Source organism: Sus scrofa, chromosome 13 (assembly GCF_000003025.6).
Source record: "Sus scrofa isolate TJ Tabasco breed Duroc chromosome 13, Sscrofa11.1, whole genome shotgun sequence".
Lineage (NCBI taxonomy): Eukaryota > Metazoa > Chordata > Mammalia > Artiodactyla > Suidae > Sus > Sus scrofa.
Genome location: NC_010455.5, coordinates 40,481,869 through 40,496,167, shown reverse-complemented (window position 1 = coordinate 40,496,167; position 14,299 = coordinate 40,481,869). Strand labels below are relative to the sequence as shown.

Below are 14,299 nucleotides of genomic sequence, written 5' to 3'. Positions count from 1 at the left end.
CAACCTCTCAAAATCTATGGGATGCTGCGAAAGCAGTGCTCAGAGGGAAATTTATAGCAATCCAGGCCTTTCTCAAAAAAGAAGAAAGATCCCAAATGGACAACTTAACCCTCCACCTAAACGAATTAGAAAAAGAAGAACAAAAAAGTCCTAAAGTCAGCAGAAGGAAGGAAATTATAAAGATCAAAGAAGAAATCAATACAATAGAGACTCAAAAAACAATAGAGAAAATTAATAAAACCAAGAGCTGGTTCTTTGAAAAGGTGAACAAAATTGACAAACCCCTGGCCAGACTCAGTAAAAAGAGGAGAGAAAGAACCCAAATCACCAAAATTATAAATGAAAAAGGAGAAATCACAACGGATACAGCAGAAATACAAAAAACCATAAGAGAATACTATGAACAACTGTATGGCAACAAGTTTGACAATCTGGAAGAAATGGACAATTTTCTAGAATCTTACAGCTGCCAAAACTGAATCAAAAGAAACAGACCAACTGAACAGACCGATCACTAGAAATGAAATTGAAGAGGTCATAAAATCACTCCCTACAAATAAAAGTCCAGGACCAGATGGCTTCACAGGTGAATTTTATCAAACATATAAAGAGGAATTGGTGCCCATCCTCCTGAAACTCTTTCAAAAGGTTGAAGAAGAAGGAATACTCCCAAAGACATTCTATGAGGCCACCATCACCCTCATTCCAAAACCAGACAGAGATACCACCAAAAAAGAAAACTATCGCCCAATATCATTGATGAATATAGATGCAAAAATTCTCAACAAAATCTTAGCCAACCGAATCCAACAACATATCAAAAAAATTATACACCATGACCAGGTTGGGTTCATCCCAGGTTCACAAGGATGGTTCAACATACGCAAATCAATCAGCATCATACACCACATTAACAAAAAAAAAGGTCAAAAATCATATGATCATCTCAATAGATGCAGAAAAAGCATTTGACAAAGTTCAACATCCATTCATGATCAAGACCCTCGCCAAAGTGGGTATAGAGGGAACATTCCTGAATATAATCAAAGCCATTTATGAGAAACCCACAGCAAATATAATCCTCAGTGGGGAAAAACTGAAAGCCTTCTCACTCAAATCTGGAACAAGACAGGGATGCCCACTCTCACCACTGCTCTTCAACATAGTACTGGAAGTCCTAGCCACAGCAATTAGACAAACAAAAGAAATAAAAGGCATCCATATAGGAAGAGAAGAGATCAAACTGTCACTGTATGCAGATGATATGATACTATACCTAGAAAACCCTAAGGACTCAACCCCAAAACTCCTTGAACTGATTAATAAATTCAGCAAAGTGGCAGGATATAAGATTAACATTCAGAAGTCAGTTGCATTTCTATATACCAGCAATGAAACATTAGAAAAGGAATACAAAAAAATGATACCTTTTAAAATTGTACCTCACAAAATCAAATACCTCGGAATACACCTGACCAAAGAGGTAAAGGACCTATATGCCGAGAACTATAAAACTTTAATCAAAGAAATCAAAGAAGATGTAAAGAAATGGAAAGATATTCCATGTTCCTGGATTGGGAAAATCAATATTGTGAAAATGGCCATCCTACCCAAAGCAATCTACAGATTCAATGCAATCCCTATCAAATTACCCATGACATTGTTCACAGAACTAGAACAAACAATCCAAACATTTATATGGAAGCACAAATACCCAGAATCGCCAAAGCAATCCTGAGAAACAAAAACCAAGCAGGAGGCATAACTCTCCCAGACTTCAAGAAATACTACAAAGCCACAGTCATCAAAACAGTGTGGTACTGGTATCAAAACAGACAGACCGACCAATGGAACAGAATAGAGAATCCGGAAATAAACCCTGACACCTATGGTCAATTAATCTTTGACAAGGGAGGCAGGAACATCAAATGGGAAAAAGAAAGTCTATTCAGCAAGCATTGCTGGGAAACCTGGACAGCTGCATGCAAAGCAATGAAACTAGAACACACCCTCACACCATGCACAAAAATAAACTCAAAATGGCTGAAAGACTTAAATATACGACAGGACACCATCAAACTCCTAGAACAGAATATAGGCAAAACACTCTCTGACATCAACATCATGAATATTTTCTCAGGTCATTCTCCCAAAGCAATAGAAATTAGAGCAAAAATAAACCCATGGGACCTCATCAAACTGAAAAGCTTTTGCACAGCAAAGGAAACCCAAAAGAAAACAAAAAGACAACTTACAGAATGGGAGAAAATAGTTTCAAATGATGCAACTGACAAGGGCTTAATCTCTAGAATATACAAGCAACTTATACAACTCAACAGCAAAAAAGCCAATCAATCAATGGAAAAATGGGCAAAAGACCTGAATAGACATTTCTCCAAAGAAGATATACAGATGGCCAACAAACACATGAAAAAATGCTCAACATCGCTGATTATAAGAGAAATGCAAATCAAAACTACCATGAGATATCACCTCACACCAGTCAGAATGGCCATCATTAATAAATCCACAAATAACAAGTGCTGGAGGGGCTGTGGAGGAAAGGGAACCCTCCTGCACTGCTGGTGGGAATGTAAACTGGTACAGCCACTATGGAGAACAGTTTGGAGATACCTTAGAAATCTATACATAGAACTTCCATATGACCCTGCAATCCCACTCTTGGGCATCTATCCGGACAAAGCTCTACTTAAAAGAGACACATGCATGTTCATTGCAGCACTATTCACAATAGCCAGGACATGGAAACAATCCAAATGTCCATCGACAGAGGATTGGATTCGGAAGATGTGGTATATATACACAATGGAATACTACTCAGCCATAAAAAAGGATGACATCATGCCATTTGCAGCAACATGGATGGAACTAGAGAATCTCATCCTGAGTGAAATGAGCCAGAAAGACAAAGACAAATACCATATATATCACTTATAACTGGAATCTAATATCCAGCACAAATGAACATCTCCTCAGAAAAGAAAATCATGGACTTGGAGAAGAGACTTGTGGCTGCCTGATGGGAGGGGGAGGGAGTGGGAGGGATCGGGAGCTTGGGCTTATCAGACACAACCTTGAATAGATTTATAAGGAGATCCTGCTGAATAGCATTGAGAACTATGTCTAGATACTCATGTTGCAACAGAAGAAAGGGTGGGGGAAAAAACTGTAACCGCAATGAATACATCTAAAGATGACCTGACCCCCTTGCTGTACAGTGGGAAAATAATAAAAAAAAAAATAAATAAATAAATAAATAAAGCAACTGCCGTGTGTCCAGCACTGTGTCAGATTTTCCTGCACGTTCCCTCACAATGACTTCTCCCAACACTTACTGGCATAGGACTAGGTTGTATTTCCACTGTATAGACAATGTTAAGGTCACAGCCTGGGCCCCAGCCCCACTGAGTGTGGAGCAGAACACTGACCGAGGCCTGATTGGACTGTCCCCACCCTTGAGCCCCACACTGCAATGGGACCCCAGAATTCCCATTTAGATTAGGTACAGCTGAAATGTCCAATACAGTTGTATTTTTTCTTTAATTAGGTAGTTCTCTTTCTTGAGCATTTCTGATAAAATTGTACTGTCCTTAGACTCATAGAGCCCCCATCTCAGCTCTCAGCTTGCGAAGTGATTCCTTAGTATTTTCAGGCAGACCTGAAATTCCAGACCACTGCAATAAAACGAATATCACAATAAAATGAGGCATGAATTTTTTGGTTTCTCAGTGGATATAAAAAGTATATTTACACTACACTGTAGTTCATTAAGTGTCTAATAGTGTTATGTCTAAATAAAGGTACATACCTCAATTTAAATGTACTTTATTGCTGGAGTTGCCCTCATGGTTTAGTGGCAACAAACCTGACTAGTATTCATGAGGATGCAGGTGTGATCCCTGGCCTCACTCAGTGGGTTAAGGATCTGGCATTGCTATAAGCTATGGTGTGGTTCGCAGACCTAGCTCAGATCTGGCATTGCTGTGACTGTAGCCAGCAGCTGCAGCTCTGATTTGACCCCTAGCCTGAGAACCCCCATATGCTGTGGATGTGGCCTGAAAAATACAAAAAAAACCTACTTTATTGCTAAAAAAATCCATCTGAGCTTTCAGCGGATCATAGTAATAATATCAATGATCACTGATGACAAATCACCATAAAAAAATATAATAATAATGCAAAAGTTTGAAATATTTTGAGAATTACCAAAATGTGACACAAAGTGAGCAAGTACTATTGGGAAAATAGCACCAATAAAAAAGTCCTTCCCTTTCCCCTGTGAGACAACTAGTTGCTTTTGGTCTCTGATTAACCTTGAGGCAAGGAGATATTTTCCTATGTAGCTATGGGAGACGGTGTCTTCTCTGCATAGAAGTGATTGGAGCGGGGCAATCAGTGTTCTCACCTTAAAGAAATGCCTCGTTTTCATGCGAACTGGAAGTGAACCCTCCAGTATAGAGAAGTAAACATACTGATGTGTGTCTGAGGCTCTCTCCTTTTTCCAAAACCATCCTCCCCACCTATTCCCAGGAGGGATCCCAGCTTCCCTTGCTGGAACTGTGATGCATTTTCCCCTGACTTCAGTGTTGCCACCTTGCCTGAAATCAGGCCCTGGAGACCCCATGGGCTCTGTAGGATTCAAAGCCCTAGTCCAGCTAGGGATCTTCTTCATGTACAAGAGAAGACATTCAGAGTGATAAGCAACACATTTATAAGTGCACATATGTTTTGTGAGGTTTTCCCTAGCTTTACTGAAATGTAATTGACATATATTATGTAAGTTTAAGGTGTACAACGTTATGATTTGACATATATTTGAATCACATTATAAGTAGAGACTAGCTAGAAAGAATGAAATTGCAGTAAGTCCTAAGTAACTAACCAAATCCTTCAACATGTTGCTTTAAATGGCATTTTCCAAGTAAAATATAGCCACCAGATTTTACAGAAGGAGTGATGTGCTTATTTCCCAAATGAAACCTGAACTATAATCATGGCATGTCATTTGCCTTCCCAAAAAAAAATATAGCTTTCTAATAGAAGAAAGTACCTCTTCATCCTTTTCATTCTATTGTTAGTCATTTATCTTTCTCTCATTTGAAGGCGTATATTTGCTAAGAGCCAATCTCAGCAGTTCATTTTTTTGGGTTTTAGTGCACATTCATTTTGCCCTACTGTGAGATAAGTTGGTGGAAGAGTTTGCAAGCACCTGGTATTCAGCAGAATCTTATCTAAAATGTCATCTTTATTGATCCTAAGGCTGACTGTTCTCAGTGGTGATCCCTCACCGTTGAATTGTTTAAACAATAGTGTATTAGTATGCACATAAAAATACAGTCAGTCAGTTCTCAAGATCTATAAGAGAGAAAATGCATTAACTTGTAAAAAAAAAAATTCTAGATGGCAGCGTCAGAAAATCGAAAACCAAGTGCAGTGTCTTGATTTAGAGATTTTAAATCTGATAAACTGTGCTGCATCATTTATTTTCATGCTTGAAGACTGAGCTTGTGCATATAGGTTTTCTATTAGCTACAGTTAAATGCATTAAATATAGATAATTAAGCATTTATATTAATTGACTTTCAAAAGGTGAGCTAGAGGAATTATTTGTCTGCACTGATCTAGCCAAGGGAAGGGCAGCTAATATTGCTGTGTTTGGTCTGGCTTCTTTGGTTTTTCTTCTGTTATTGCTGTTAACCACTTTCAAAGTGGATGAAGCTGAAAGTTTGTAAATAGATTATTATCTGAAAGGCAATTTTATTTCACTAGTAATGGTTTTATTATGTGAAGAAGAGTAAAAATGTAATTTGGACCCCTGTCCAGATGCTTTTAGTCTGGTAACAGAGAATGGTTTTATTTGTTAATTTGTCCATTTAGAGTTTCTGAGCCAGTCTTTAAATAGAGCGATTTAACATTTGGGGGAAAAACAAACTCTGTGCTATCCTAGAATATAATTGAAAATTACCCCATACTCATGCACAATAATTACCTTTCAAAACATTTCCCATTGCTTGACATCATAGTGGTAATTGCTTAACAATATTATAATTTCATTACATAGAGATTACAATGGCAAAATGATGTAAGTTGGAGGCTTTGAAAATTAAGTTATAATGAAAACAAAACCTTTTACGCAGGTTTAAAGCACTTATTTCGATATAAAATTATACATAATATCACCCAATTTTTGTATGAATGTCATTGTTGATAGAGTTTTAAAATTCAACCATTTAAAGCTTTAGTGCTAAAAACCACAAAATCTGCCTCAGTCTCCTGGTAATAATGCATGAAGTTCCAGTTCTTAGTGATGCATATTGGAACAAATGCATTTGTATAGCAGTTATTGCTTCAGTTTGCATGCATTATGTAGCCAAACCTCTGCTAATGAATTGGATCCACCTTGATCCCTTTGCAATTGGGTGATAAAGACCCATGGTCCATCACAACAGCTATTCTCATCTTGAAAGATTCCTGACTAGTTGTAAAATGTATTGAGTTTTCAAATTTAATAGCACCAGCTTAAAATTTTATCTTTTTGGAAAATATAGGCACAGAATGCACTAAACAATTACATAGCATATAACTCTTATGTTCCAGAGGTCAGAATTACCCCCAATGTCTTAATGTAGTAAAAACAAGACATTGGATGGCAGGTCTCTGAGACAGTTGGATTCATAATCACTTACCTCAGTGGAATGTAGTTTTAACATCACACCTTATAGGGAGAATTAATGTTGCCTTCTTGAAAAAGTACATGATGTTTGATATAAGCACTTTTTATTTAAAGATGAATTCATCATAATGTATAAAATTAGGAGGGGGCTTTGTGTTTCATTCATACCTTTTTTGGCAGTAAAAAAATCAAAAAGATATACTTTGGGGCAGAGAATGAGGTATAAATGACCATAGCCCTCTCATGTCTAACTTAAATATCTTACATTTTCCATAATGATTGTAAAATTTGCTGAGTATTACTGTGTGTGTGTGTGTGCTGTGCATATTCTTATTTAGTTCTCATAGGTACTATAACAGATACTTTACTATGCTTACTTTACATATGAGGAAACTGAGGCTTAGAGTAGTGAGTTTTCCCAGGATCCCACAACTGTGAAGTAGCAGAAATGGGATTTGGATCCAGATCTGTCTGACTTTGTTGTCTAAATGTCATGCTGCCTGTCTCCCTGAAGGCTTTTCTTGATACTTTACTCTTTTTCTGAGTTACTGAAAAAGCTATAGCCTATAGTTCATTATTTATTGTATAATTGTTATTATCATCAATAGTAATAGTAATGATCATTTGCTGAAAACTACTAGTGCTCTGTGCTATGCGTATTATCCAGTATCCAACTTAGTGCACAAAACCCTGTGAAATAAGCGTGGCTTTTCCCATTTTATGAAGGAGCCAATGAAGGAAGATTCAATGAGGTAAAATAACCTGTAGCCAGCCTAAGGCAATGGGTGGTAAATAGCAGGACTCCCATCCTTCCCCAGGTTTGTTGGATTCAGAGCCCAGGGATGCTCTTAAGCCACTCCCATTTTAACTCCTCATTAATCTTTAGTAACTGCTTTTGTTTCAAGTGCGTGAGTCACATGCACAAGAAGACTGTCTCATCCACAACCAGACTGCTCAGTCACATAGCAGGTGCAACTGATTCTGTTCTGTTCTCTGAAGTAGGCCCAGTATGAAAGGGACGATGGATTGAATAGCTGAAAGTAAAGGACATGCACACTGTCGTTTAATGAGCAGGAGTCACCTAAAGGGGATCATCTTCAATGTGAAACAGCCACCTGAAAATCATTCCCGCCCTCTCCTACTTAGAGGAAGAGGGTGGAGGCAGGGCCCTGGGGACCACTCTTAAGGTAACAATAGAAAATAAAGGAAAGGCAGCCTTTCTCTGAGTTCCTGTTCTTAATTAGAACCTGTGCAGGGTGCTCAGATCAGCTACCACTATCAGCGTGGCCATTAGCCAAGTCCTGTCATAGTTCACGGATATAAGCCACTGCAGCCAAGAGTCACAAAAACTCATCAGAGACACCACAGGGGTCATTGGATCTGGTCCCCTGTCCTCCACAGGGTTTATCTGCAAAATCTCACACAAATGATTGCCCCAGTGCCCAGTTCACCCTCCTTAGAGTCCAGGTTCCATTTCCTGGTGAGTGTTAATGTCTAGAAAATTCTTCCTGTATTAAGCCAGAATTTGGCTCCTTGTAACTTTGACCCATTGATCCTATTGCTTTCTCTTGGAACCCCACAGAATCTTCTTAATTTCTCACTCATGTGCCACCCTTTATATAATTGAAGCCAGAAGGTCTCCTGTCACTTTTATCAAGTTTTCCCTTTTCTGGAATTAATAATAACCTCAATTTCTTTAGGATTATTGAACTAGTTTCTTCTGCCCCTCCCACATGGACTCTCTCATCTTTGTCAGTGGTTTTTGAAATATGGGAAATCAAAGTTCTTTTGTTTCCAAACCTGTTATTTTTAAATGTCAGACACCTTTACAAGTTTTTACTTTCCATACTTAAAATCCCCCCACTATATTAACTCCCAGTTGAATGTGTTACATCACAGGGCACGTATGAGGTTCTCAGGAAACAGTAAAACCATTTTTTTATCCCATGCTTTTTGTTGAAAACCAACCAAACCTTGCTAATAACTTAGGCTGTAGGCATCCTCTTCATCCAAATCATCTAAATAGCTGTCACAAGAAAAAAAAAAAATCAAGCCATGTTACTATTCCCAGCAAATTTGACAGATCTTGCTACAACTAATAAAATTACAGATCTTCTGGCGTTGTGTTTTCCATACGTTCTATGCTTTGTGTATCTTACATTATTATTTTAAATTCATGTTTATCTGATAACCTTTTTAAGATGTATAAATGGGGATTGAGCTCTGTATTATATTATTTACTTTGCACCGTTTGTTCATTGTGCCGCTCTGGCCCATGAAGATGTCTAGAGCTGTGATAATCAAATTTTGAATCCTGTTCAAGTTTCTTTAATCCTAATTAAGGAAATTCTTTAGTCCTTTGGCCCTTTTCCTTAATCCTTTCTCCTCCCTGCCATTTCTCCACATTCATTTTGTCCTTTTTATGGAATCTGGCCCTACGACCACCGTTTCCTCACTGTCTTAAGCGGCAAGTATACTCTTCACATCCACAGCACTCCTCCATTCCAGCATCAACATCCTGCCACAGTAGGAAAACCTCCCAGCAGAGATGGCCATTCCTGCTTCCGTGCCTTCCTTTTGTTGCACTTTAAGAATTCCAGGCCAGGCCAGCGGCTAACATGTCTGTGGTTCCCCTTCCCACAGGTGAAGAAGACCTGAGTGTGGAAGAGGACGAGGAAGTGCTGACTCTGCTGTATGACCCATGTCTGAACTGTTACTTTGACCCCCAGACTGGGAAATATTACGAGTTGGTATAAAGCTTCCTTCCTTCCAGGGCAGAGAATGGCCACCCCAATGGAGCAGGATAGTGGTTCTGACTGCATGTGTTAGATAGGCCCATGGAACCAAAAGTATCTAAGAGAAATGGAGTTAGTTTGTACATAATGTTCAATGTTAAGACTACCTACATTCTTTTAGTAGATGCCTGTGATTTTTTAGAACTGTGAAGGAAATAATACAGAGACAAGAATTTAGGATTTGAATTGGTTCTCATTTGTTGGTTCCCATCCTACATAGAATTTCGTATGATTTTGTGTAAACAAATTAAGAGTTATTAATTCAAAATTTTTGCAGTGTTAATCAGTAAATGATGGCTTGATATTCAGAAAATGTATTCTTGTTTAGCAAATACCTGGGAACCTTTTATTACCTATTTGTATTAAAAATAAAGTGTGATGGTCAGAAGAATACCTTTTAAGCTGCTTCTTTTTATTTACCCATTTCAGAATATGCCTAAATGATAGTTACCTCTCCTTAGACTCTTAGAAAAGGAATTACTGTGAACTTGTCAGGCTTTATGATCACACTTTCTTGGCACTAGCCTCACTATTTCCATTTCATTATAATCATATAGAGTTTGCCAGAGATCACAATGTTGTTAATAACTTAAGCTGCTTAGCTCTGTGCTTTTATTTTTAAATTTTTTTACCAATTACCTCTGAAGTCTAATAATATGGTCCAAATCTAGCTCCATGGATCCACATTTAACAAGAAGTCACGCATTTGCATACCTCACACACCTCATCACTTCTTTAACTTGGACCTGGAGGAATGGTGGAAGCTTCCTTTGGTCTTTAAGGTGATGTCACTCTAACTCGGTGCATCACAAGGAAAAAATTGTGTGCTTCCCGAATTCGAGTAGACCAGCCTTGAATTGTGTGCCAGCTATATAAATGTTGAGCTCAAGAAAGTACTTATTATATTATCTGGCATATTTTGTTAATTAATAAAGGTTTTTAAATAAAAAAGACTACCAGTGGAAATGAAAAATTATTGGCTTACAGTTGAATTTGATGGCAATACTGTAATCTCATTTAATGTTACTTGATAGAGGAAATAAGAGATCTTTTTTCAGGAGTATATTTGGGCTCCTGTTCAAAGGATTATACATTATTTAGAACCATGTTGGTATCCAATAAGTTTTTAATCCTATTGCAAAAGTGTACCTTTGTAAGGAATTTTTCTCCAAGATCTTCATACTTTAAAAATGCAAATAATAATAATAATAATAACTGCAACTTCAGAAAGCATGCAGAATGATAACAGAGTGGTTATGACCTTAAAGATTGGAGTAGTAGTCGGAAAGCCTTGATGCTGCTTTAGTGATTCTCAAGATCATCCACATAAATAAGAGGAGTCAATTAGAATTCTGTACTAGTTAAGATGTGTCATTAACAATATCAAAACATTGTGAACCAAAAATATTTAAGGGTACAGGAGTGCCTCATGAACCCCAGAACAGAATTCTGCAAATCCTCCAAGTGGATTCAAGCTAGGACCTACAGAACTCTGCTGGGGTTCTTGAACTTCAAGCAGCAGACACCCTTGATCCCAGAATTCAAAAGGGCATTGAACAATCGACCCCAGAAGACACAGGAGTCAGGCAGATCCCAGGGTCCTATAGCAGGAACTAACAATTTCTCTTGACACTGGTCACCAAAATGGCAGTGCCACCTTTTTCTGCCTTGAGTTTCTGCTCAAGGAGCAAGAGGGAGGTAGGTGGGCATGACTTGTCAGTTATCCTCAGGACTGCATGGAATGGGAGCAAGAGAGTCCCTGAGGAAAAGAGCACTGTTAACAAAATGAAGAGGGATGCCAAGCAGGCAAAAACAACAGATGTCTGGCCTGGCCATCTAAAAGCATTGTCTCTGCTGCTCACCTCTGATCCATTTTGCCCATCTCTACACTCTCTTTTTCCCCAATTTTGTTAGCTATTCAGTCCACTCACCTGGACACTAAGCCAACTACAGCCTGTATAACCAACTACACAAAATATTAGCTCTTAATTCAATTCAGATATCCCATACTTGGGATTCCAACTTGCCCACTTTGGCCTAATGGCCATCAGAACCTTCTTGTCTAAATGGGAGGGAAAGGCAGTTAAGGAGTTTCTCATGAATCAAGCAGACACTCCAAAAGTTATCTATCACATGGTCTTATCTGCTTTTTGCACTTTGTTTAAAATGAGTAGCTTCAATTTCTTTTAAGGATATGTCTGTAGAAGAGTTGGAAAATAGAAATAGGTGTGCTTCCCACTTCCAATTTTAAATCAAAATGGTATCACCAGTTTGCTTGGAAGTTCGTTGACTGGGCTATATGGCTTCACTGGTTATCAGATTTTGCTGCACAGGAGAATCTGGGAAGATTTATAAAAAGACTGATACCCAGGTTCCACCCTCAGAGCATCTGATTTGCTTGGTCTCAGGTGCAACCTGGGCATTGGAAAATTTTTAAAACCTCACCTTGCAATTCCAATGTGCTGTCGTGCTTGAGAACCGCTGTTATAGATTAGATCCAATGTGATGAGAGGGCAGATTTGCCTAATGGGACATGTATCACTAAGGAAGAGTTTATATTATTAGTTTCCTTTTTTTGTATTTTTGTCATAGGAAAATTTATTACTGTCATGTTTTCACCATCAAAACTCATGAACTCGATCTTCCCTTCTTGATTTTGTATAAAACCAAAAGAGAGACATTGGATATTTGACAGCCTTAAAGAGGACTTTGCTGGCAGCATGACCTTTGCAGCTAAATCCAGCAACCAAAACATCATCATTTTCCTCAATAAAGTTCAAACAACCAACATTGGGTACAAAGGCTGTGGGGGTTTTTTGCTCTTCTTGAACCCCATTACACTTCCTTATTGCAGAAGTTGGCTGCTTGGCTTGAATTCCTACTTTTTTGAGCACAATCTCCTTGGCATGAGAACCACTTCCAAAATGGTTGCCTTCAGAGCTGTGCCCAAAGGGGCTTTCTTATACTGTTTGTCCTGCCATTTCTGGACACAGTGGTGGCTACAGAGCTTCCTAACAGTGCAAGACCAAGGCACTTGCCCATCCTGCTAGCTCCATGGGCCTGAGCAAAAGAGAACAAGCTTCCATTCTACTTCTCTCATCAAATGTGTACTGAACATTATATCTGAAACTGACTATTGTAAATGGATCCTGAAAAAAAGTTTGATTCAGTATGGAAATGTATCAAGACAATTTAGTCTCAATTTAGGGACTGATTCATTTTCTTGTTTCATATAATTCAGGATGCAACTTTAAGTGACTTTAAGTCTTAAAGCTCTAAATTATTATTTAATTACAGAGCCCAGGAATTATATAAAAATAACTGTCAGCTCATTTGTGGCATTAGATCAATGATATAACTTCCCTGACAATTATAATTTCACTAATTAATCTAATTTTATTTTCAATTAAAGGAAAAATACTGACATGTGCAAAATACATAGACACTTTTGCATAATAATTTGCCTTATTGTAGTTCTCCATATTTTTAGATTAGCTTCATTTGAATCAGTCATTTCAACCACATCTTGATTTTTTTGAAGTACAAACTGTTTAATAACCAAGAATAGTGTAATCACAGATTGTACAACCTGAAGAACAATTAATTAAAAGAACTAATTTTAAAGTTGCCCTTTGGCTTTAATTAAAGATCAAGCTGCTGAAATTTTCTGAAGTGTTTTTTTTTTAAACTGTTTAATGACAGCAAATACTGTGCTGAACTGGGTTTATTCTAGATTGCCTCCTGTGACTCTCAGTCATTAGTCAAAATGGCCAGAATAATGAGGATTAAGAATCACCTATTTATATATGGTTGTACTATAGGTTTTCTATTTCACACCTCATTCATTTTGCATTCCAAAAAAGTTGATCATAAAGACCTCTTATCAAGCAAATTGTATTTTCTGTTTTTCTTCCATTGTAATAGTTGAGATAGAATCATTTAATTAGGCCTAGAAAGGATAGTAAAGATTAGTTGTTAAGAACCCGACATTGTGTTCTTGAGAATGAGTATTCAGCCCCTTGCCTTGCTCAGTGGGTTAAGTATCTGGTGTTGCCCCAAGCTGAGGTGTAGGTCACACATGTGGCATAAGCCTGCAGCTGCAGCTCCAATTTAACTCCTAGCCCAGGAACTTCCGTATGCCACAGGTGGTACAGCCATAAAAAAGATAAAAAAAAAAAAAAGATTATTTCTTTAAATGTATATATATATATATTATATATGTATATATATGACTCAGTCACTTTGCTATACAGCAGAAATTGGAGCAACATTGTAAACCAACTATAATTTTTTTTTTTTGCTTTTTAGGGACACACACATGGCATATGGAAGTTCCCAGGCTAGGGGTTAAATCGGAGCTACAGCTGCCGGACTATGCTGCAGCCACAGCAACATGGGATCTGAGTCGTGTCTGTGACCTACACAACAGCTCATGGACAGCAATGCCAGATCCTCCACCCACTGAGCGACGCTAGGGATCAAACCCATATTCTCACAGATATTAGTTAGATTCATTTCTGCTGCACCACAACAGAAACTCCTAAAAAAATTTTTAAGGATTATTTCTTTAAACTCTGATTCTGCAATTGAGAAACTGAAATTCAGATTGAGAAGGTAATTATCCAAAGGCAGTTTGCAGAGAGAAGAATGGAATCCATGACTCCTCATTTCCAGTGAAGTTCTTTTTCCACCATGAGGGAGTTAAGATGGATTCTAATGAGTTGTGGAAATCACAGACACTGTACAGTGACCACTAGAGGACGCTAGCGCCTGCTGGGAGTTTGATTTCTCTGTTCTCAGTGGTTGTGCA

The 14,299-nt window shown here is 38.0% G+C and overlaps 1 protein-coding gene and 1 pseudogene across 16 annotated transcripts in view; one reads left to right on the top strand and one right to left on the bottom strand.

Moving 5' to 3' along the window:
- C13H3orf67 (chromosome 13 C3orf67 homolog) overlaps nt 1–9,880 on the top strand; it is a 282,335-nt gene extending 272,455 nt beyond the window's left edge. For 5 of the 16 annotated variants that reach the window (XM_021069107.1, XM_021069113.1, XM_021069117.1 and 2 more), the window contains one exon: nt 9,338–9,872. In XM_021069107.1, coding sequence (XP_020924766.1) covers nt 9,338–9,450 — 113 coding nt within the window. In that variant the 3' untranslated portion in view covers nt 9,451–9,872. Of the gene's footprint in view, nt 1–9,337 lie in introns of all 16 variants that reach the window. The other 11 variants (XM_021069111.1, XM_021069119.1, XM_021069118.1 and 8 more) reach the window with 6 other exon arrangements.
- On the bottom strand, nt 10,016–13,544 carry LOC110256255 (annotated as a pseudogene).